At 40.2% G+C, this 22,356-nt stretch overlaps 1 protein-coding gene across 3 annotated transcripts in view; it reads right to left on the bottom strand.

Annotated features, from left to right (window-relative positions):
- Positions 1-22,356, bottom strand: part of phkb (phosphorylase kinase, beta) — a 146,252-nt gene that overhangs the window by 29,729 nt on the left and 94,167 nt on the right. For all 3 annotated transcript variants that reach the window (XM_030077121.1, XM_030077130.1, XM_030077138.1), the window contains 2 exons: positions 9,033-9,088; positions 7,449-7,542 (listed from right to left, as the gene is read on the bottom strand). In XM_030077121.1, the coding sequence (XP_029932981.1) occupies positions 7,449-7,542; positions 9,033-9,088 (150 nt within the window). The remainder of the gene's footprint in view (positions 1-7,448; positions 7,543-9,032; positions 9,089-22,356) is intronic.

Below are 22,356 nucleotides of genomic sequence, written 5' to 3'. Positions count from 1 at the left end.
AATGTAATTTACTCTAATTGAAAGTCTTGTTTCAGGACTGCAGCCAGGCCCACAGTCCCATTGTGAAACATTAATTCAAGTCAAGTAAAATCACAAGTAGAAAGCAAGCTGATTAATTGATAAATATTAAACTTAACAGCAGAGGATGTCAACAGCTGGAATGCAAAAGGACTTCTGAATTGGATGAGTTCAAGGTTGGTCAGGACAAATTTTACATATAGCTACTGGATTTCACTTTTTTCAAGTATGAATTCAGAAATACTGCTGAATAATGTAATTTGTGAAAGTCTGGGGTCTTAGTCTGGTTCATTAGTTATTACCCCAAAGCCTCAATTTAGATTTTGATCTTTAAACTTTTCGGCTCAAATTTCAGGGCTCAACTCAAACTCTAATCAACAATGTTGTGTTTTCACCTGAAGCTCTCTACACAAGTTGTGGTGCAGATAATCTTGGTTGAAAGTTAGACAGACGGGGAGGTGAGACACAGACAGATAAATAAACAGGCAGATATTCTTCACTCTTCTCTTGGGTGCAGCACTCAATACCCACCTATTTCATTAAAGTGGGATGATTCACACAAACCCCACTCTCCTCCGCTCTTTATCAAAACAAAACAAAGGAAAAGGTCACACCCCTCTCCCTGCAGACTATCTCTAAAACACAGTTATAGATAGAAGCAAGGAGGGCGCAGCAGCTACAGCCTGCGGTGTTGGTTTCCATAGCCTTTCTTTGCTTCTGCAGGTAAAATCATCTCACCGTTGTGCCGCCTGCTGTCAAAATGCACCTGATACAAAGATGCAGAAAGAAAGAAGATGGACATTGATTTCCCATCTCTGGTTGCCTAGAGCCCATGGAGAGGCACTCACTGCAACCACAATTTGTGTGATGTGTGTGCGTATGTGTGAGGCTGAAGCCCGGTATGGTCACTGAGTGTATTTTTCTGTTGCGATGTGTTTTCATTTCCACCTTCGTGTCTTTGTGTGGACACATTTTTGTTTGTGTTTGTGTTTCCAAGTCACTTATCACCCTCCGATGACCTGCAAAGACCAAACTTTAATTAAATACCTCTCAATCTGTCCAATCTGTGAGACAACATTAGCTCGAGCACAGACTCAAGCAGCTCTGCAGAAATCTGCCTATCAAGCCTCAGTGCCGCATCCTCCCATCTGAAGCCTGCAGTACCCAAAGGCAACCATAGGGTGGTGCTGTGCCACTCCTGTGCACTTCATCATCCATATTTGAAAATCTTGTATACAGCACACTAGAAGAAAGAAAAGGTCTGACCAATTAACAGAGTATTACACTAAAGGAACAAAAAAGTAGGATTGACATAAAAAGAGAGAATTGCTGATTGAGGATTAAGTGGCCGTTGCAAATCCCTCCGCCCTGCCAGTCAAGGACAAGACCTGCAGGAGGAAAACAGAGAGCGGTTGGGAGGACCTCTGCACTCAACACTTCCTGTCTGCAGAATACCAATGAAGAAGAGGGAACAACACACAGGCACCCTATCAAAGCAGCCTTTTATCCTCTCAAATTTCCAGTGATCACAGCCTAAGCAGTGAGTCTGACTCTTTAAAACTGTTCACGATGAAGACACGGCACAGTTTGATACGAGCTGAGAGAGGAGTTGCTTGTGATTGTTTTTTAACAATTGTTTGGTTGACTCATTAGCCTAAACAGTGTGAATGAAAGCCACTCTATCAATATTCACACCATAACCACAACCATTTACCTTCTAGCTGCTGGTCTCATCCACAGCAACTGAATAAGTGCGCAGGTGTTTGGTGACTTGCTCCACACACCGACAGTACGCAGACCATCGATGGTGGGATTGTGATGAGACCTCCTGGCTCCAGATTTTCTTTTTCTCTAATGTCTAGATCACACATTTTCTCTAGAGTCCTGCATCTTGTTGCGTACTCACAGAACTTAGGGGATCCGCAAACACATCCACTAAAGGCTGGGACAGAAATGTTATCCAGAACCAAAGGGTGGTTTGCAGACCCCACTGTCTAAAAGTTACCACATTTACTTTAAAAACGTTCTCAACAAACCATATTGTGTGTGTCCTTGACATCTTATAAACATGTTGAGTGCACCTCAAAACACATTTGCAAAGCCTTACTCTGGGATATCTGTAATGTTCCAGTGTTCGTACAATACCACGGCACACTTTAAGAACATTTGATACACAATGTGGACACCCGGTTTCCCAGTTTTCCTCGTGTGCATCATCACCAATATAAATAATAGATAATAGAAGTCACAGTGGTAGTCTTACCTTTAAACTGCAGGTCAGAATTCAACATCTTAAATCAGGCCTTGAAATTAATTTAAATGGGAAGTAGTGTGAGCACAAAGCCTGCACAATTACCTGCATCATTTCCATTTAAAAACAAGCATGGAAATGTCAGCACATAATAGCCTCTATTATTTATCAAAGCAGAAATTTATCACAATGAATAAATAAAAGGATACCCTGTAGTTTACTATCTGAATTGAATCCCACTCAAAGTGACTTGGCTAACATTTAATTCAATTGTTATCGGTTTGGGTGTCAGAACAAGCTGTGCAAAGCGGATTGGCTTGCAGAGCTGAATCTGTCCTGATGATAAGTATCAGTTGGGTCTTGGGATTGATGTAGAAGATGATGAAGAAGCAGGCAGCTGTGGAACTATAACAAAGACCCGTGCAGGACTCTGTTTTGCCCCATAGAAAGTCTTTACAGATATGGTGCTCTAACCAAATGGGCGGCAGGGTGTGAGATGCAATGTCTGCCTCCAGTCTTGTGTAAGGTTTCTCTTTGCGGTGTCATCAGGACCTGACGGGACCCCTGCTTCAAACTTGGCACTTTTACAAGGTGAGACATGTCGTGCCAGAAGACAGAAGACAACACTGAGGAGATGATGTGAGAACCACATCGTTGCCCAGCCAAAAGGAAAGTTATTTTGGTCGAAGCGGCGATTTGCAAGGGGGATAAGCTGTGGGGCGCGGGGGTGGGTGGGAATAACACATTGCAGAATGTAATTGCCACTCTCCCATCGTCGGGCAGCTGTTGTCAACACAATCAAACGGCTGTGAGGGACGAGGCGAGGTGAGCAAATGCAGCCTCCAGCACTGGAGATGGTGGTGACTCTGAGATAAACAGATTCTGTCGAGGAAGGAGCGTCTGTCTGGAGTTTGAATTTAATATTCTGCACACAGTCTGCTCTGACTCATTGTGTATCCATCTGAGAGGCCGTGAACCACACAGTAGAAAGTGGCGGAGGGGAAAGAAAGTTAACAGACATGACAGTCGAAAGGCAGATGATAGGCCTGCAGGGAAGAGTTTGGTTGGTGTAATGCATGTGAAGCAGGACACCAATCCGGGGAAAGCAGGGTTGGAGAAACAGATGTGACGGAGAAAACAGGAGGTAGTAGGCCTGGAGGTGAGAACAGGGCCTGGAGAACTTACATCACAGAGGAAAGGTTTGGTTTACAGAAGGAAGAGGGGGGGTGCAGGCTTCAAACAACAGACAAAAAGCAGACGAGGGGCAGAAGCTTGAGAGGAGACCAGGCTCTGAGTGACGGATACGACAGGAAACATGACAGTGCAAATGGTGGAGTTCAAATGAAGCTGGCTCAGTGGAGACTAGGAAAATAACAGCTAGTGTTGGGTTGCATTACTCAAAAAAGTATTTCTTTACACAACTCATTATATCGATTTCCAACAATAACCTGAATGCTGGTAATTCCAACTCTTTAACTGTCAGAAATCAGTTTACTCTTTTATGAAATATCTGGTGTTTAGTGTTCATGTCTGATGTTCTTGGCATCCCTTTGTTCAAACTAAATCTATCGCACAAACATCACAAAGAAATCAGCTTTTTTCATAACAGTGCAGGGAACTTTGCCACAAAGAGCAAGTCCTCCCACTTCTCATCAAAGTGCTGGAAACACTTCCACCCTGGGAAGGTCAAACTTTCTACCATTTCTCATTTGTCTTGCTTATCATGAGGAAGAGGACTAATCGTGATAAAAACAAAGCTGGGAATGGTTGTGCAAGTAATTTGTCACACTACCCATTACAGGGAACAGTAGTAATACCAGTATAACATTACTGACAGCCATGACAGTACAGATGTTGTAGCTGAAGATGAGAAAGCCTAACTTCAGCCTGAAGGGGAAAGAAAAGCCGAACCTGATAAGTTGATTTTTTTTTTGTTCTTTTCTGGGCTGAACAAGTTTCATAAAAACTAAATTAAAATCCATAATATAATTTCAAATATGCACATCAATCATGAAGAAAGCTGTTTTGCTAAATTCCTCAAAACGATGTTGATGTTACTGTGATTTCAAAATGAGAATGGCTGCCTAACAGTTTTTGAATAATTCAATTTCAATCTGTTACTGACAATTGGTGGTCACTAATGTACTTTTTTTTTTTTTTTTTTTTTAAATTAGCAAACTGTAACATCCATCCATCTTTCAATCCATCCAGTGATTTTCTATATCTGCTTATTACTATTCAGGGTCATGGGGATCTGAAGACAATCTCAGCACACACTGGATAGAAGGTATGGAAACAACCTGGATAAGTCACCTGTCCATCACAGAACTGCAACATTAAACTTGCACTAAGCAATTCCAGACCCTGTTAACAATCCTGAAACTCTTCTGTGCTTTATGGATACCTCTGTACCTCTAATTATATAAACCAATACCAAGTTACTGGACCATTTTGCTGTTTTTCACCTCTTTTATCCCTTAGTTGACAAATTCTGGCCCAGAATGTAGCTCTGCCCAATTCACCCTCTCACCTCTTTAACTTTATTCAAACCATCCCTGAAACCGTACATTCTAGAGGTAAACAAAGCCAAATTTCATATCAGTCACATGAGTGCCTCTGTTGCTACAATCTGTGCTGCAGTTACAGAAAACATTTATTCAAAGCAGCTGTACACCTTGTTCACCAAATTTTTGAATTGGAGTTCAGAGACTAAATAATCCAAGCAATCCAACAAGACCCTTGTGAGAGTGAAATGTATCCCCATTTCCATAACCACAATGCCCTTTTTCATCTTAACTTTCGGTTTTGTTACAACCAAGCTGCAATGAACCTGAAAGCAGGACTGACTTTGTTTACAAGCAGAATTCGTGCTCTCAACGCCCTCCAGTAGTCAGAAATCGCTTACAGCAGCTTTAATAATGAAACCCAAGTAGTATTATCTTACACTGTTGAAGGAAAAGGTACTATAAGGTGTCACAGCCCAACATTAGTGACAGATGGTGTGGTTCAGATGAGAAAGGCCAGCAGACAAGCCTGGAGGGGACTGAAGAGTTTGATGTGACAGGAGAGAGATAAAGGACAGAGCAGAGGGGATGTTTTGTGTGTTTGGTGTAGAGGGCATGACAATACAGATAGACATGGTTTTGAGGAAAAGTTAGAGGGTAGAGGGTAGAGAAGGGTTAGAATAACAGACATGACAAAGAGATGATGACTAGAGGGGTCAGCCTAAAAACGATGTGACAGTATGAGGGGTTTCATTTACAAAAGGAGGGAGGAAGAGAGGGGTAGAGGTTACACGGGAGGTGGAAAAGTAAAAATGAGAGACATCACATGATGTTTTTTTTGTGTGTTTGTTTGTTTGTTTGTCTGCCTGTCTGAAAGCTAATTCATCCCTCTTTAGGTCTGTGTGCCAGCATCAGTGGTAATGTTGTATAACTATGATATGTGCAATGGCGTCTGCACTTCTGGATTTTCACAACACTGCAGTCAGCACTGCAGATGCCACGTTGTAGCGATTGGCTGGATCACTGCTCTAGCAGAAACACGGGAAGTGAATGATATCGCAGCATTATGGCATCAACTCAGACTCTCCTCTCTCAAGCAGCTTTGACTGTGAGAACCATAAACTGACTGATGTCCACAGAGACAGAATAGACAAGACCACATGAATAGAATAGAAGCATGTATTGGCTCTAACACTTTACTCCAAAGCAACATATTTCAAAATCTATGAGGCAGATTGCCATGAAATTTGATGAGCACATTCATGCTTCTCAAAGGATGAACTCTATCAACTTTGGTGACATCATGACCTTGAGTTATGATGTCGCAATGAATTCATTCTTTGCTCTCTTTGTACTGCAGAGGATGCTTAACTTTTTTGTCGTATATATATGTGTATGTTCAGAATTGATGGCATGAATAGCAAAAAACAAGGTCATTTTTTGAATGTGATGGAATTTGAATCAAAAGATAAGCTTGTTACTTACTATTCATGTGTGCAATCTGAACAGAATGTACACAAATATCACCATAACGTTCAGTGTCTTATGCTGAATCTAGCAATGTGAAGCAAACTGAAGGGGGCTTTTGACATAACAACCACCAGCAGCGAAGGAGGCACCTTCATGCCATACAAAGTCAATGGAAATTGAAAAATCCACCCCCGTCTGTGTCTATTCTCTGTCTTTATTCTCCCACTCCTTGCATCCCTCTAACATGCACCAAGCCAGAGGCACACTCGATTATAAAGCTCAGGGGGGGTAACACAAAGGACAGGCCTTCCACAGCACTGAATATGAATATGAAATGTCTGTTTAAAAAGAAAACACACACACACATACACACAAAACAAATATGTACATAAAGAATAAGCATATGTGAAAAACACTGTACTGACTATAATCAGTTCTAGATTGGTAATTTATGAACTGAAAACTTATTAATCATTTGGAAACATATTAATCAGACAATTTCTTCATGCACATACAAAGAAGCTGCAGTAAGTTCAGAGAATACTGGAACAGTCATCACTCAAATTTTATTACTGACCAATCACACATAGTGATTTTTTTATGGAAAAGCTCTAACGCTCTATCCTGTGGGCTCTGAAGGAGAGAACTGAAGAAAGATTTGAAGGAGGCTCAACTCCATACATGCCTCATTTTTGAGATTGACACAACAACGGCTCTCTAAGTAAGCTGATCAATCAACATGAACAATCACCGGTTGGTTGATCAATCCACAGCACAGCTTTGACTGATGGGCCAATCAAGAGGGAAATCTTAAGAGCAGGAGATCGGGATTGACAAGCAGATGGATTGACTGAGCCGAGCTGCTGGCATATTGATAGCAGGTTGCTCAGAAGCTAATCTAGCTAACTGTCTGATTGATTTGTGTATAGCGGGTCAGTGTCAATACTGTGTCATGGTTCCTTCCCCTCCGTTGTACTAGCTGATGTTCAGGATAGATGTTGAAATTGGCTGGAAATCAGTTAACATGAGTGACACACACTGAGCCCCAACGTCAGAAAATAACCGATCACACAATGCATAATTTATGGAGGCTGCAATCAATCAGATGGCTACGTTCAACTGGAAACTTGGTGATTGATCCAGGTCTGCGTTGTTACTGTATGTATGTGCACGTGTGTGTGTGTGTGTGTGTGTGTGTGTGTTACCTTGACGAGCTCCTTCTGAGGCCAGATCTGGATTGGCTCTACCTGCTGTGGTGTCTGAGTCTGAATGCCATAAGTATTCAGGAACACTTGTAACCTGCAGACACACACACACACACACACACACACAATATTACAGTTATAGGTGTTTTGGCAGATGTGAATGGGTCACTTCAGCGGGACAAGGCTCTTGATACCTTTTGTTGCAGGGATTGAATGTGGGATGTTTCAGTTACTTTTCAGTCTTTCTAACCACTATCACCCTCTGCTACCCTGGCACACATACACACACACACACACAAAACATATAATAAAACTTATCATTATTATTATTATTATCATTGTTGTTGTTGTTGTTGACAGTATTTCCAAATCAAGCATTTTCCTGGCTTGTCCTCATCTACATGCTCTCTAACCAGATGTGACTTTGATCTTACTGATATGACAAACATGTAATTGATAAAGAAATCCTGCTGATGAAATGAGCGCACAGTTGTTTTACGCTCATATTTGATCTTACGCCACTTTGATAAATGAGGTGCACTGTACTCAGCCCTGGCTTATTGCAAGATATTCAATCCAAATTTCCCCTAAACGTATTCAGTATTTACTCTTATCTCTGGAGATCCCTGTTGTTACATTAGAAAATCTTTTAATCTGCAACCCCTGCAAAAATAAATAGTAAAAATACAATTCTTATAGATCAACACATCATATGTTTGATTTAACAAATGTTGTGTTGGAAAGAAAAACAAAATCATGTTGTTGCAAAGAAGGCAATAAATGACAATGTAAATGTATTAGTCTTATAAATCCACAGTGTTGTTTTGTTCTATGGCCCCTACTGAATGATGAATCCATAGCTCTTGTAAATCTATAACGCTACAATCTATAACTGCATCTATAATCTATGACTCTTGTGCAATGGGCACAAGGTATGAATACATCGCCAGGGCTTCCTATGAATTCACAGCTTTTGCAAATTTCCACTCAAAACGTCAAAGTAAACCACAAAGACATGAATCTATACTCTTTTAATCGAACATTCATCTATATCTATCTATCATTTTTGCCGTATAAATCAATAGTTCTTGTTAATCTATAACTCATGATGTTTATGCTCACATCCTATATCTAAGCTCAATTCTCATGTTTTTTCTCTTGTTCATCTGTACTATAATAAAGTAAATGTCATGTTCTTTTGTTATTGTAGATCTATATTTTTTGTTGTAAATGTACAGCAGCACTGATCCTGCAGAAGTTTTTTTTTTTTTTTTTTTTTTTTTTCCCTGAGAGCAGCAGTCACTTCAGTGAGGGAGACAAACAGAGATGATGGTGGCCTGCCACAACTTAACAAGCTGCAGACAGTCATTTGACCCTGTTTCACACACACACACACACACACACACACAAGCACAAGCACGCAAGCATACAATAAGAAGTGTGACATATGAAGACAAAGGTCAGGATGAGCTGGAGCTTAATGTGTTCGCCGCAATTACAGCATAAAGTGAAAGGGGAGGGAAATCACGACACCCACCCACCCACACACACACACACACACACACACACACACATGCACAGTACCTCTGGCTCTCTGCAATCAAGGCCACGTGGATCACAACATCATTTTCTATGGGACCCTGAGAGAGTGAGAGAGAGAGAGAGAGAGAGAGAGAGAGAGAGAGAGAGAGAGAGAGAGATTGCGTCAAACACCACTTTTGTAAAGCAAATCACAATGACATCGACTGACTAAAATGCCTTGAACAACAAGAACTAAAATAAAAAATTCCTTGTCATGAAGGTTGACAACAACATGGTGAAACAAAAACATCAGCCACTGAATCAACAAGTATCCTGGTCCAACTGCATTCAACACAACAAACAGAGCAGAACAGGACAGAAGAACAGAACAGAATAAATCATGGCCAGATTTACTGTCTCACTGACAGTATTTTGCATGTATACAATGAAACACTTAAATTCCAGCAGCAAAGACAGGCTCACATATGACACAAATCTATGATTGTTAAAGGGTAGGGAGTTCAGAGAATATCATGTGTAATACAAGCAAGCAATAAAGTGTTTGGCCAATAAACAGGATGACTGAATTACAACTAAATTAAAATGACTGACATTAGAGAGTACACTAATACAATCAGAGATTTAGGCAACTTAGCAGTAACTAGACTAAATCAAAATAACATGACTAAAATGTGATTACAACTAGTCAGAGTGTGACAAAAGACTAAGACTAGACCACATCCAAAAATGTGTCAAAATAAACGCTAATCTGAACTGAGCTCGCTCTCTCAAAATGACAATTCTGCTGCTGCCTCCACTCCTGCACAATTCACCACATTACAATGGCTACCCTGTTCAAGTAAATAAGTAAACCATTATTTATAAAGCACCTTTCACACAGAAGTCACAAGGTGCTGTATAACAATAAGGTGCAAAGTAGCAAAACAGAAAATACATAAAAACAGAATTTCATGATGAAGAACAAGAACAAGAACAGAAACAATGATGTACCCTAAAATGCTAGTTAAAAAAAGCAATGTAACAAAACAAAAAAAGAAATGCTATACACTGAAAATCTGCTAAATATCATATATCAGAACAGAACAGAGAAGAGAAGAGAAGTGAAAAGAACAACAGAGAAGAGAAGAGAAATAGAATAGAACAGAACAGAGAAGAGAAGAGAAAATAACAGAAGAGAAGAGAAAAGAAGATAAGAGAAAATAACAACAGAGAAGAGAAAATAACAGAGAAGAGAAAAGAACAGAACAGAGAAGGGAAAAGAAGAGAAGTAGAATAGAACAGAACATTACACAGTATAGCTTGAATTGGGCAGAAATTACACCTGTAAACATCAAACAAAAAACTAAAAATATTCAAAATTGGTACGAGCAACAGTAATTGTAAACAACTGTGTGTGTGTGTGTGTGTGTGTGTGTGTGTGTGTGTGTGTGTGTGTGTGTGTGAATTATAAATGGGGTAGGTCATCCTCATCACTCTGAGTGAAAAGTCTATTCAGGAACATTTAGGAAGGATGCAGCTTGTGACTCAAAGGAGCAATGGCCTTTCATCTCATTCTCAGCACACAAGCACGCACGCACGCACACACACACACACACACACACACACACACACACAATCACACGCCCCTTCACACACACACAGTCAGAGACAGAACAAGTGGATAGGAAACAACACACATAAATACACTTGTGGATGCACACACGTGTATAAGGCTGGGAGCCATTTTGTTTGGTCGATAAGAGCTGGTTTTAGCCAACAAGCTCGTTATCATCAATCAGAGAGGAAGAGAGAGAGGAGAGAGAGGAGGAGGCTGGGTAAAAAAAAAAAAAATCACACTCTCAAATGGATACAAATTTGCGCTGATGAATGGTGCGCGCTCGCTTCCAAAATGCTGCAAAGCAACTCCGTCATTAGCGCTCGGCTCTGAGCAGACAAAGGACTCATTTGGGGAAAACCAATATGGAAATGTATAACGGAGGGATGGGAGAAACGGTCTCTGTCTCTCCTTGGCTTGGCCCAGTTGAAGCTTGGCAGCAAGAAACTATCGAACCGCGATGAGGCAAATGAGGCGATTCTTTAAAACTGCCTCCACACGCATCCCAAACATCTCTGCATCAGCAGCCACTCGGTACATGACACCAAGCAAAATATAACGCTTTTTAAAGTGTTTTTCAATACTACCTGGAACTGGGTTGTAAGAGCCAAAATAACAAAACGTGGACAGAACTGAAAAATGAACTGAAAAATGAACAGGAAAAAATTTACATTTGTAATTCAACATAGCTAATTGAAGTTATGAAACTATAATTGAACAGTATCAGAAACAGAATGCTGTGAAATGAGATTTTTGATGGCTTGGCTCATGAAAGCCGACTGTGTAGAGTAATGCATAATGCAGGGAAGATATACTGACATTAAGTATATCATTGCAGAAACATTTTACATGCTGGATAGATAAGATGGACAGATAGATGGATAGATGGGCAGATAGATCAGATTTAATTTGATTCACAATCCACTAATTGGTGATTCAACTTAAAAACAATTAAATTCAACTCAAGTTCGTAAACTATGATTTGAATCAATGATTTGATTCAGAAATTTAAGCCAAACTGTTAGGTCCTTTAAATAAGCACATAAAATAATGACAGACTATTAGAGATGCACCAAAGACTGCTATTAGTATCAGTGTTGATCCAGATGCAATTCACAGATCAGATATTGGACTCACGTTAGCCATCCACTTGGTGATGCAAGATTGATGTGCACAAACACTGCTGGCTGTATTTCTATAATATTTCTGTATTTAATCTCCTGCCCCTGCCTCCACAACAGACTGTTAGCCAGGCTGGTGAACACAGAAGTGAGCTGTATAGCACCAGAGTCAAATGAGAAAATGCTATTGTATGAGTGACATGCATTTTTTCAAAACATTAAAGGATTGGCCATAGCACTTTGCACTCCCTACAACTGTTTGTATGTGAAGCCTACTTAACCTACACTTAAAAAAAAAAAATTGTTTTGGAATAGGGATATCGGAACAGTCCAGATATAAAATGTTTATATTCTAACAAGATAATACCACAGCTAGAATGATTTGTGGCTCAGAAATAAACATATTTCTGTACAGTCATACTTATTTTACACTGTACTTTTTTTTCTAATCGATACAGTATCACAATACTATCTTTCACAACACTGCATACTGATTGTCTAGCCCCTTATATCAATATATGTCATTTATGCTCTTCATTTTCACATGATTTTATGATATTTACATTTTAGAGCACTGTACATAATGTCCGTTCATTGTCCTAATTATGTTTTAATACATGGTAAATTTTATTATTAGTCAGTTTCAGTCAATGCCAGTACCAAGCCTTGATATCAAGCTTATATTGAACCGTAAACTCAGTACTGCATGTAAAATCATATCGAGAGGGAAGCATATCGTCCCATCACTAACATATTGTATTATATTGTATTGATCCTCTCTTGCACTGAAGTAAGACTGCACATGCATGTGAAGTATTGTTAAAAGGAAATTTCATGACACAAATATGTACAAACAGCAACAGATAATGAATCTTGCTCCTCTGGCTCTGTTTTCTTGGTGGCTGTATTTTTCTATCATGAAGAAAGCTGCCGAAACGCAGGTGAGGTGACACCACGTCCTGATGTTTCCAGCAGGTGCAGCACAGTGTTTGATGTCTGAACTTTTTTAATCTAACACTTTGCAGCGACATTCAACAATCACAGAGAGGGAAATCCATCCCAGCAGAGTCAGATACGTTTTGCCACAGCAGCCTTGATAGTCCAGAATGCAATGCAGCTACAAGACGCAGAAGTTGTGTTTTGAGTGACGGGGCTCGGCTCACGGGATTTGACTTTTCCTTGACTGGAAAAAATTGTCTCTCGCGCTGTTTTATCACTGTTGACATCACTCTCTCTCCACCTTCACGTACAAACCACTGCTGAACGGAACAAGATCAGGCGAGTTCTCTGGGGGCTGCTGAAAGGCACTGTGGGAAATCTAGGTATTCACAAACCAATGTTTGCGATGCAGCAGGTCGATGGAGAAATGTGTAGCATACATCACAACACTTGAAAACAAGACAAGTCCTGGAATTCATCAAACTTCAGAGGTTGATGATATCCAACAAGGAGGATCAGGCAGGATTTTTCCTTTAACTTGATGAGCTGAAAGTGCAAGAAATGTGATAAAACATTAAGAAATGAAACCAACACTGCTGCTGGTCCACTTCAGATCTTTTTCTGACCCTACTCTATGCAGTTCGCGGCATTTCATTTGCCCAATATAGCTCAACTAAATGTCAGTGAGTGTAAATGAATGAGGCAAGAACATAAAAAAAAGTCAAATCACTGTATGTAAGTAGTTTGAATACTTATTATGGACTTAACTTGAGGTAGCTGGCTTCATATTTTTAATGTTATATGATGACATTGTATTATGTATACCAGAATATTTTGAAAGATTCAATAATGTTGAAAAAAAAAAAAAAAAAAAAAAACTTTAGGAGCTGTAGATTCCAGGCTCTTTCAGCTTCCAGCCTTCAGCACAACAGCTCTCAACTCTTCTAGCAAATACAAACTACAGAGTATAATAAGATGTGTTTGCCTGAGGGCAAATCAGGTGCATGGCCAGAACAGAAAACATTTCGCACCGTACACAAGGGAGCGCAAAACAAAAACGCAGACCTCACAATTCACCCCAGCGCCGCGCTGCGACTTGGCTGGCCCGAGGTGAAGGGTGAGCTGGGAATACGAACGGAATATCAATTCAGGCGTCCTGCTACCGCCTCACCAATCATTAATTTAATCATTGGAATAATTTGAATTGCAACACGCATGGCTGAGAACTTGCCCAATTGAAATATATGGAAATAAGATTCATTTATTCATGAATTAAGCAGAACAAAGCTTGAAATGGAAGATTAAAGTAGTCAATGTAAACTTGAGAGGCTTCCAGTTTGACAGTTGGATCAAACACTGCAGATGCAGCTGAAGTTTGCTCTTGCAACAGGAATTGGCAGGAGGTCAGAGCAGTTTGGCCGGGTGATAATCAAACACCCTGCGCTTTGGCCAGTGTTTTTTATTGTGGGAAAAGAAAAAGGGAAGCGCGGCGGGGATAACACAAATACTCACGGGAAGCTAGCAGAGGCCTTAGTCTGGCCAACAGCCAAAAAAAAAAAAAAAAAGTATTTATTACATAATGATATGACACAGAAAAGTATGCAAATCTTGGCATCTTAGTGAAGCTGCATCTAGCATTTATTTCTGCTCCATTTTCTGCCTAACAATATGAACTATCACATTTTTGTTTTATGATATATTGAATTTCAACATATCAACCCATGCCGTAGTCCCAGTTCTGTCCCTTGGTCACCGCAGTAGTAGTGGTGTAAACTCCATACTTCCATCTCCATACTTTCTGATGTTTTGCTGGATCTCTCCAATAGTACTTTGTGAAACAGATATTGGCCAGCACATGTTTACCAGCATCCTGTAAACTGCATGTTGTGTTGACATGTGCCAGCTCAAATTTTGCTGAATAGTGATGGGATTTCAGTGTTGATGTACAGTGAGTCATTCACGCTCGGAGCTGCCTAGCACAACCAGAGCCACTGAGCAGAGCCACCACTGACTGGAGGTTCGGTGAAAATACAGAGAATGTAGGTGTTTGTGTGTGTGTGTGTTTGTATGTGTGTGTGTGTGTGTGTGTGTGTGTGTGTGTGAGAAAGAGAGAGAGAGAGAGAGAGTGAGTTTGTGAGGGGTGGCAAGAAAATGGTAGAAAGGGATTAAGAGACACAGGGACAATCTGGAGAGAGAGCTCTGCGTTTATTTGTTTTGTTTCAGTCTAATAACACTGTCTGTTTTGACTGTGTGTACAAACCTCAGGCAAGGGGAGAAAAACAATATTTACCTATGGTACACACACACACACACACACACACACACACAGACATAGTGACTAATAAAAGAAGCACATAAATAAATAGAGTGGACACACAGCTGTCACAGAAACCAAACAAATTAGAATAAATAACTGCTGAGAATGAGTGACGGGTGGGGGGAGTGAGAGAGAGAGAGAGAGAGAGAGAGAGAGAGAGAGAGAGAGAGAGAGAGAGAGAGAGAGAGAGAGAGAGAGAGAGAGAGAGAGTAAAACTACCCTCTGTCACTGAAAACAAAAGACTTTCAGTCTACAGAAGAATGTGATGTGTCTGGTTTGGAATGAGCAGAGGATGAATTGGGTCATTTGCAGGAGCAGTGATAGCCACCATGGCTGAACAGAGAAAGAAAAGAGCGCCACCCACAGAAATTCAAACTCCATCAACATAAAGGCTAAGAGTCGCCCACACCATTTGACTGAGAGTGATCTCTGGGAAACACAATGCAGACACAGCACAGCGATGATCAACAACAAAGATGGAGACTAAATGACGCAATACACATGCCATTCTGTTGCACTGCACCTCGCTAGCTGTGGCTGATACAACAATCCAGTGAACAGTAATCAGCAAAACCAAGGGTTTCACCAGTATATAAGAAAGACTAGATCTACCCCAATATTGTGTATTAGCCAAAATGGCAGCACTGCCCTTACCTAAACCCCATTTAAACCCCATTTATGCACCTCGATCTGATCAGATAGCTAAAAGGCATCCAAAGCACATCAGGGCAGGATTTAAATCAGATTTCTCAAACCACATAAGGAGTGTTGAGACACACTCTGGCCAAATTTGGCCAAACGTAAATGCACTCAGCCAGCACTGACTACTCAGATACATCATCTATCCTCCACCTAGAATGTAATTTATTGACCTACAGCATAAGAGAAGTGAAACCCCACGGCTGAGAAACTTCCTCCCACATGCCCGGGAAAATGGAAGAGTTCAGTTCTTCTGTGATATCTCCACCTTTCTTGCTGTCTCCTCCAAGCAGGCTGAGAGGTGCATGACCTGGGAGATTTCAGCGTGCCAACCTTGTGCACTGCATTTGGTGCACAAATAGAGTGCACCCAAAGTCAGTGCAGCGCATGTGAGACGAGGCCGAGATGCCTCCTGTCCAAAATAGTTACTTGGCAGTAAGATGAGATGCAAAAAGTTGTTGGACCTGCTGTCGTATGCGGTCAGCAGCATTTTGTGCAGGAAAACACAATCTGATTTCTATACATCGAAAAAAGACGCATTGATGTGGCCAAGTGTAAACTAAATGTAGATAAAAAGCAATACCTGGATAAGAGACACATGAAATGAAAAGTGTAAAAGGGGGCCTCGATAAACTCCAAACCGGATCCTAACAAAGAATTTCTTTGCTAGCATGAGCAAAAAGGAGCAGTTTAATTCCAATGTAATCTAATTAATCAGAAATTATTCCAATTATAGAATGTGTAAAAATAACTATTGTCATCATAACTAGCAAAATAGCTAATTATTTTCATAATTAGGAACACCCTGATATAATTTTATGAAGATGACACTGATATCTCATATTATCTCACACATTGATACCATATGGATTGTTGTGTGGAACAAATGCAGGCAAAAACATGTTATTATTTTCAGACAGAGCTATCTTCAGACAATTAAAAGTTTTTTTAAATAAAGGCCATGTTAGTTTCACACAGTTGCTAATTTGGCATTGACATTCGTAGAAAAAGGTCACAAAATGCCAGTTCTGCCAATACACTGATGCATCCTTATTTTTAACTCTCACTATAATTAGCTTCTGACAGACAGCATTCCATCAAAAACAAACTGTAACATACCACATACAATGTGGAGACACAACCTGATTGACACAACCTGATTGAATGCTGCTCTGTGGTCTAATGTGTTTCAGCTGAGTTCAACAATATGAAAATGTCTCCTTGTCCTTTGTAAGAAGAATCAAAAGCTAAAAGCCAAACACACATACAGAGAAAAACAGGGAGAAAGTAATAAAAAAAGATGCTGCCAAACAAGTGTCACAGATATATGCAGCTGCAGGCCGGACAGGCGGATCTGTACTCTGCGTCCTTCCTCCTCAGAGATACAGCCCGGCTAAATTTGACAAAGTGAAAAGCCATTTGCCAAACGAACGGAGCTGTGAGTCCCTGCAGAACAGAAATGAATTTCAGCTCCGCTTCATTTGATTTTTTCCCCAAATTAAAAGCATTGAGTTGTGACATGAGATGAGAGGCACGTCTGGACCCACTCACTCTCTTACTGTTTGTCTCAATCTCTCTCTCTCACTGCCTCTTCCTCTCTCTCTCCTGCTTCTGTTGTCTCTCTCTCTTCTCCCGTCTCGATGTCTCTTTCACTGCTCTTACCCTTCCGCTGTTGCTATCTTTGTCTCTCTCCTATTACTTTGCTTTCTGTCTGTTTCACTCACAATTCAATTCAATTGAATTCAATTCAGTTCAGCTCAATTCAATATACTAAATGGCATAAAAGTTCTGAACAATACTGCCAAAGCAGATAGAGCAGTGTGTGTGTGTGTGTGTGTGTGTGTGTGTGTGTGTGTGTGTGTGTGTGAACTCTTGTTTCATAATTGTGTCTCCCTTTCTGATTTACTTTTTCTCTCTTTCTCGTTTTGTACATTTTCAATATCAAGTGGCTTTATTGGCATGACAAGCCATACTTACGTTGCCAAAGCCAAAGCTCATATACATTTTTTAAATGTGTGTGTGTATATATATACACATATATAAGCAAATGATTAGACAGACAGACATTTTCTCCTTTTTTTTTGGCACACAGGTGCCTGTGTTTCTGGGACAGTGGGGGAAAAAAAGCATTTCATTTCAATTATTTTGTCCAATCACCCCCAACTGTCCAAGCTTCACTGTTCAGTGAAAGTAACAGATCAGATCGGTATTCAGTATCAGTCACAGCATTAGAAAACCCAGAGTAAGCGCTAACATTGTACACAGCACCTCCAATAAGGTGCCACAACTACAGCACCATTAGAGGCAAACTGAGAAAATTCCACCTGTTTTTAACCCACAGGACATCACCTCTACCTCACCGAGATCTCTGAACTTTACCACTAACACCTCTCAGTGACACGAGTGAAGGGCTTTGCATTAATAATAAATCAGGAGCCAATAGGTGGCAGTATACATTAGACAGTCAATCGCTGCAGAAGAGCCCTGGACCCAGATGACGGCATGCAAGGACGAACGGACACTTGTGTGAGTGCACGCTGTATCTCTATGTATCAGTCAATACCTGAGCCCTCCGGTGTTTTCATGACCTCAGCCTACGTTCATGAACTCATCGGATTTTTGGAGGCTCCGCCTTCGGGGTTTGTGAAGTTACAAGCAAATGTAAAAAATAAACTACATCCGTGTGCTTTGGAGCTCAGAAGCAGAGACGTTGTCATTAACTCAAAAAACTAGTGACAACAAAGCTAGCTTTCGTCAACAAGCATGGGTTATTCACTGGTTTACAAAAAGTATACATGTATATCAAATATAATTTCATGTTTTAAATGTTTAGCCATGGTTCACTCAGGTATTTACATATCAAACTTTATTCACAGAAAACTCGGCTGCCATTCTTAAACATCACAACTGGGCCAGTTCCTATTACATCTAAAATCCTGATTTAACCAACATGATTGTGCAACACAGTGGCTCTATACTTCAAGAAGGGCACAAACAAATGATGCTAAATAGAACAGAGTCCAAAGAAAATGTTACAACATAAAACAATAAAATGCACTAGTAAATGATGCTACAATCACAAGTGAAGTCTTTGTGATTAAAGTGCAGTATCTTTGTCTCTTTAAAGTTGCTGCAGGTGCCGCTGCAGTCTGTCTGTGCAGTTTGACAGCAGCAGATCATCGGTAGACACGACACATTTCACTCCTGTGCTCCTCAGTTTCCTGGATGGCTCCAGTTTGGTGTTTCTTCCAATTCATTTATGTAAATGTTGTGGCGTGTTGGACTGAGATTGCGGTCCTGTCCGACTCCTCCGTTCTGGGAAAACTACTTGTCTCCAATTTTTACAGTGCATTGATTGCTTTCACACACAGACTTGATGATGTCCTATTTTCTTGCTCCCAGCTCAATTACAAATAATTTCACGAAAAAATGAACCAAATGCTTTCACACAGTTTCCAAGGCCGGAGCATATTTTTGTATTGGTTTGTTTTGTTCTGATTTGGTTGAAGCATCACTTAGGGAATGAATTGCGACGATATGTTTGGACACCTTGTGGCCTGTCAGTATTTTTCAAATCCTCTTTACTTCCATGACAGATTAAAAAAATGTACTTGCCAAAGCATTTTCAAGGGATAAAATTAAATAAATCATATATCTATTAGGTGCCAAATAAGATTGTGGAAATATTAATGTAAAAGCGCGGCGTGATTTTTCTCCGCCTTCCTATGTCTATCTACCTTTTTTGGAGTCTGTATCGCTCACTAAAGTTTCTTGTATAAAGTTGGCAAACAAGCTGCACCACACAGAGACAAATCTGAGTCGCACCTCAGCCCGTAAAAGTTTCAAAACTCAAAAGAATTTGACTGAGGTGATCATCATTTTCCTTCTGAACACGTGCATAACCAGCAGGTCAAATCCCCTGAAAATACACTATGCACAAGCTGCACCTCTGAAATCCTGTTTCAAAGCCTGCTGGGTAATAAACCCTCGCTGCATGACAGGCGACTTAGTGGGAAACATTTTCATGGATCAGACCAAACCAGCGAGTGAGGGGCTTTGACAGAGGCACTGGTTCGGAGTGGCAAGCTGAACTGGAGATACAGGTATCTGAGAGTTACATTGACTGCTTTTTAAGACACATTCTAACAAACTTCAAGACACATTTTAGGACAAATCTTTTTTTCTTATTCAACTCAGTATAAAGGTAAGTAATACATGTTTGGTGCAGTGCAGAGGTCAGTTACTGGTAGAAATATAGTTGGTGATTAACCTGATGATTGTATGAACTTTTTATAACAATTTGCTGTTGGATTAATTCCAACCACAGAATCTGTGGAAATTCATCGACTTTTCTTGACTTTCCTGGACTAAAATGGTGATTAATTTTTCTGTGGTAGGGATGAACATAACATGAACATAATGGAAAATAAATATTACATTTGGTGAGCACGTGGTTACTGCTTTTTGAGGCTGACACATTTACATGAGCTATAACGACTTCTGCCAAGAAATTATGAAAATCCCAGACTTTCCCTGTCTGATACAGACTTTTCAAAATTCTATGGCGTGACAGTAGCTCCAGGTCCTGCATGAACCGTGTAACCAAAATGTTTTTCCACAGAAATTATGACAAATAAGTGCAAGGACTCTCTTAGATTTGTCTTGACAAGTAAGTAGGACATGGTGGATTACTTGGTTCATTTCCCCAAGAGGAAAGTATAGCAGTTCACTATAATTATAATAGCAGGTTAATGACAGGATTAGAGCAGGCTGAGACTTTTGTAACATTCTTATAACATCAGATGATCAAATGATGACTCTGGTGCAGAAGACTCATTTTGACAAGAAGAAACATATGGATGAAATTAAATCAAGTGCTCATGTAGAAACCAGAATGTCATAAATTAAAAGTTTTTAATGTTTGCTGAGATCTCACATTTATAAAATGTTCAAACATGCCTGGTTTGCAGCATACGGCACAATGCCATTAAGATTCAGGTCAGTTTATCCTATTATCTTCACCTCTCTGCTCTGCTATTGGGCAACTTTCCTCGCTGTAGCCTTTTTTTTTTTTTTTCTTGGATTAGACACTGCATCAGAGCCAGGCAGAGCTTTGTGGATACTTCAGCTTGCGCCGCAGAAAGTGAGAATTTTCTGTCATTGTGCAACAGTTTCTTTGGGCTGAAAGTGACACCTAAATCCCTGGAATGTTTATGCCCTTCGCTGCAGATTTACTCTTTGTCAGCAAATCAAACTTGTTTATTTTTAACAGTGTAAGTGCCAATAACTGGCTGTTGTTTTGTTTCTCTGCATTTGGACCTATCTCTGTTGAAAGTGTCACTCGGCTTTCTGTACACACCAGTGTTTAGACTTTCAAACTTGAGCCAGGAAAATGTTCAAGTGAGGCCTTTTTTGAGTGTTTGGTTAGTGTGTGTATGTGTGAGCGCACTCGTGTTAATTTCAACTGTTTTTTCCCCACAACAGCTCAGTCTGTTTGTCTGGCCATGTTACTGCTAGTTATGTACTAAAATGCATTTATTACTCTTAGTTATTTACATATTTGGGTACTTATTTTGCTAGTTTATCAAGATGACAAGTGCAAAAGGGGCCACATTTTAATGCACAATGTGGAGGCAAAAAAAAAAAAAAAAAAACAAATGAAAAAAAACACCTGATGTGAGGTAGATGGTGGTTTCTTTTAATGCACACCTCAGAGAGGATTATCCTGCCTACAATATGGTCACCTGTCAGTGATAAAAAAGTAGGGAGAGATGATAAATTTAGGGAGTGGTGTACTCTTAAAAAAAAAAAAAAATGCCCACATTATTTTCATAAGGGTCAGACAGCCTGACAACAGAGATGAAACCAGCTGATTTAGTTATCAGGCTGAGCCACAGCACATCACAGATTGAGTGCAGTACATATCGACACAAAACAGCTGGTGTTGGTGTTGGCTAGCATTGTCGTTAATGTTATGCCAGTGTTGTTTGCTGCATAATACTCATGATAATTTTGAAGATACAACCTAAGACATACTAGTTGAAAATTCCATGATACAAATACAGGTAGAACTCTGACCTACTGCACCATGTGGGTGTGTTGGAAAATACTTTATGCTGTAGTTGTGTGTGTGTGTGTGTGTGTGACTTCTGCAGTCACAACTGAATTGATTCCTTTGCAATTATGAAAGCAATTATACATTAAAACAACAGAAAGTTCAGATTATGCAAATGGGATTCATTGATCCCCGCTGTGAACATCCACCCAGCAGATATAACAGGCTGTAGGCTGCACACACACACACATGCACACCCACGCACACTCGCACATGCACAGATACCGACACACACTTCCAGTCATATTTTAGAACCAAAAAAGTCTTGTTCTCCTGCTCCAGTCAGTTCTGAAGAAACCAAACAAATGCCAAGTTAGCTGATATGCTATTTTTTTTCTATCCTGTGGTATACTGGAAATCAAATGTATACAGTACGGAGAAGTATAGGAAAGTATTGAGGGAATCAAAACAAGTGATTGACTGATTTATTGACTCTATATGTTTTCCTTTAGCCCTACACTTTGACAAAAGAAACTTCTGCCAAAAAGTCCCCAGCTGATCTGAATGGGACTTGGCGATAATACTTCAAGGTCAGATTGATCCCAGCGTGCCGGCTGGCAAAGCGCAGCATGAGGGAGACG

Source organism: Myripristis murdjan, chromosome 3 (genome assembly GCF_902150065.1).
Source record: "Myripristis murdjan chromosome 3, fMyrMur1.1, whole genome shotgun sequence".
Taxonomy (NCBI): Eukaryota; Metazoa; Chordata; class Actinopteri; order Holocentriformes; family Holocentridae; genus Myripristis; species Myripristis murdjan.
Note: the sequence above shows the minus strand (reverse complement) of the source record. Positions and strands in the feature narration are given on the sequence as shown.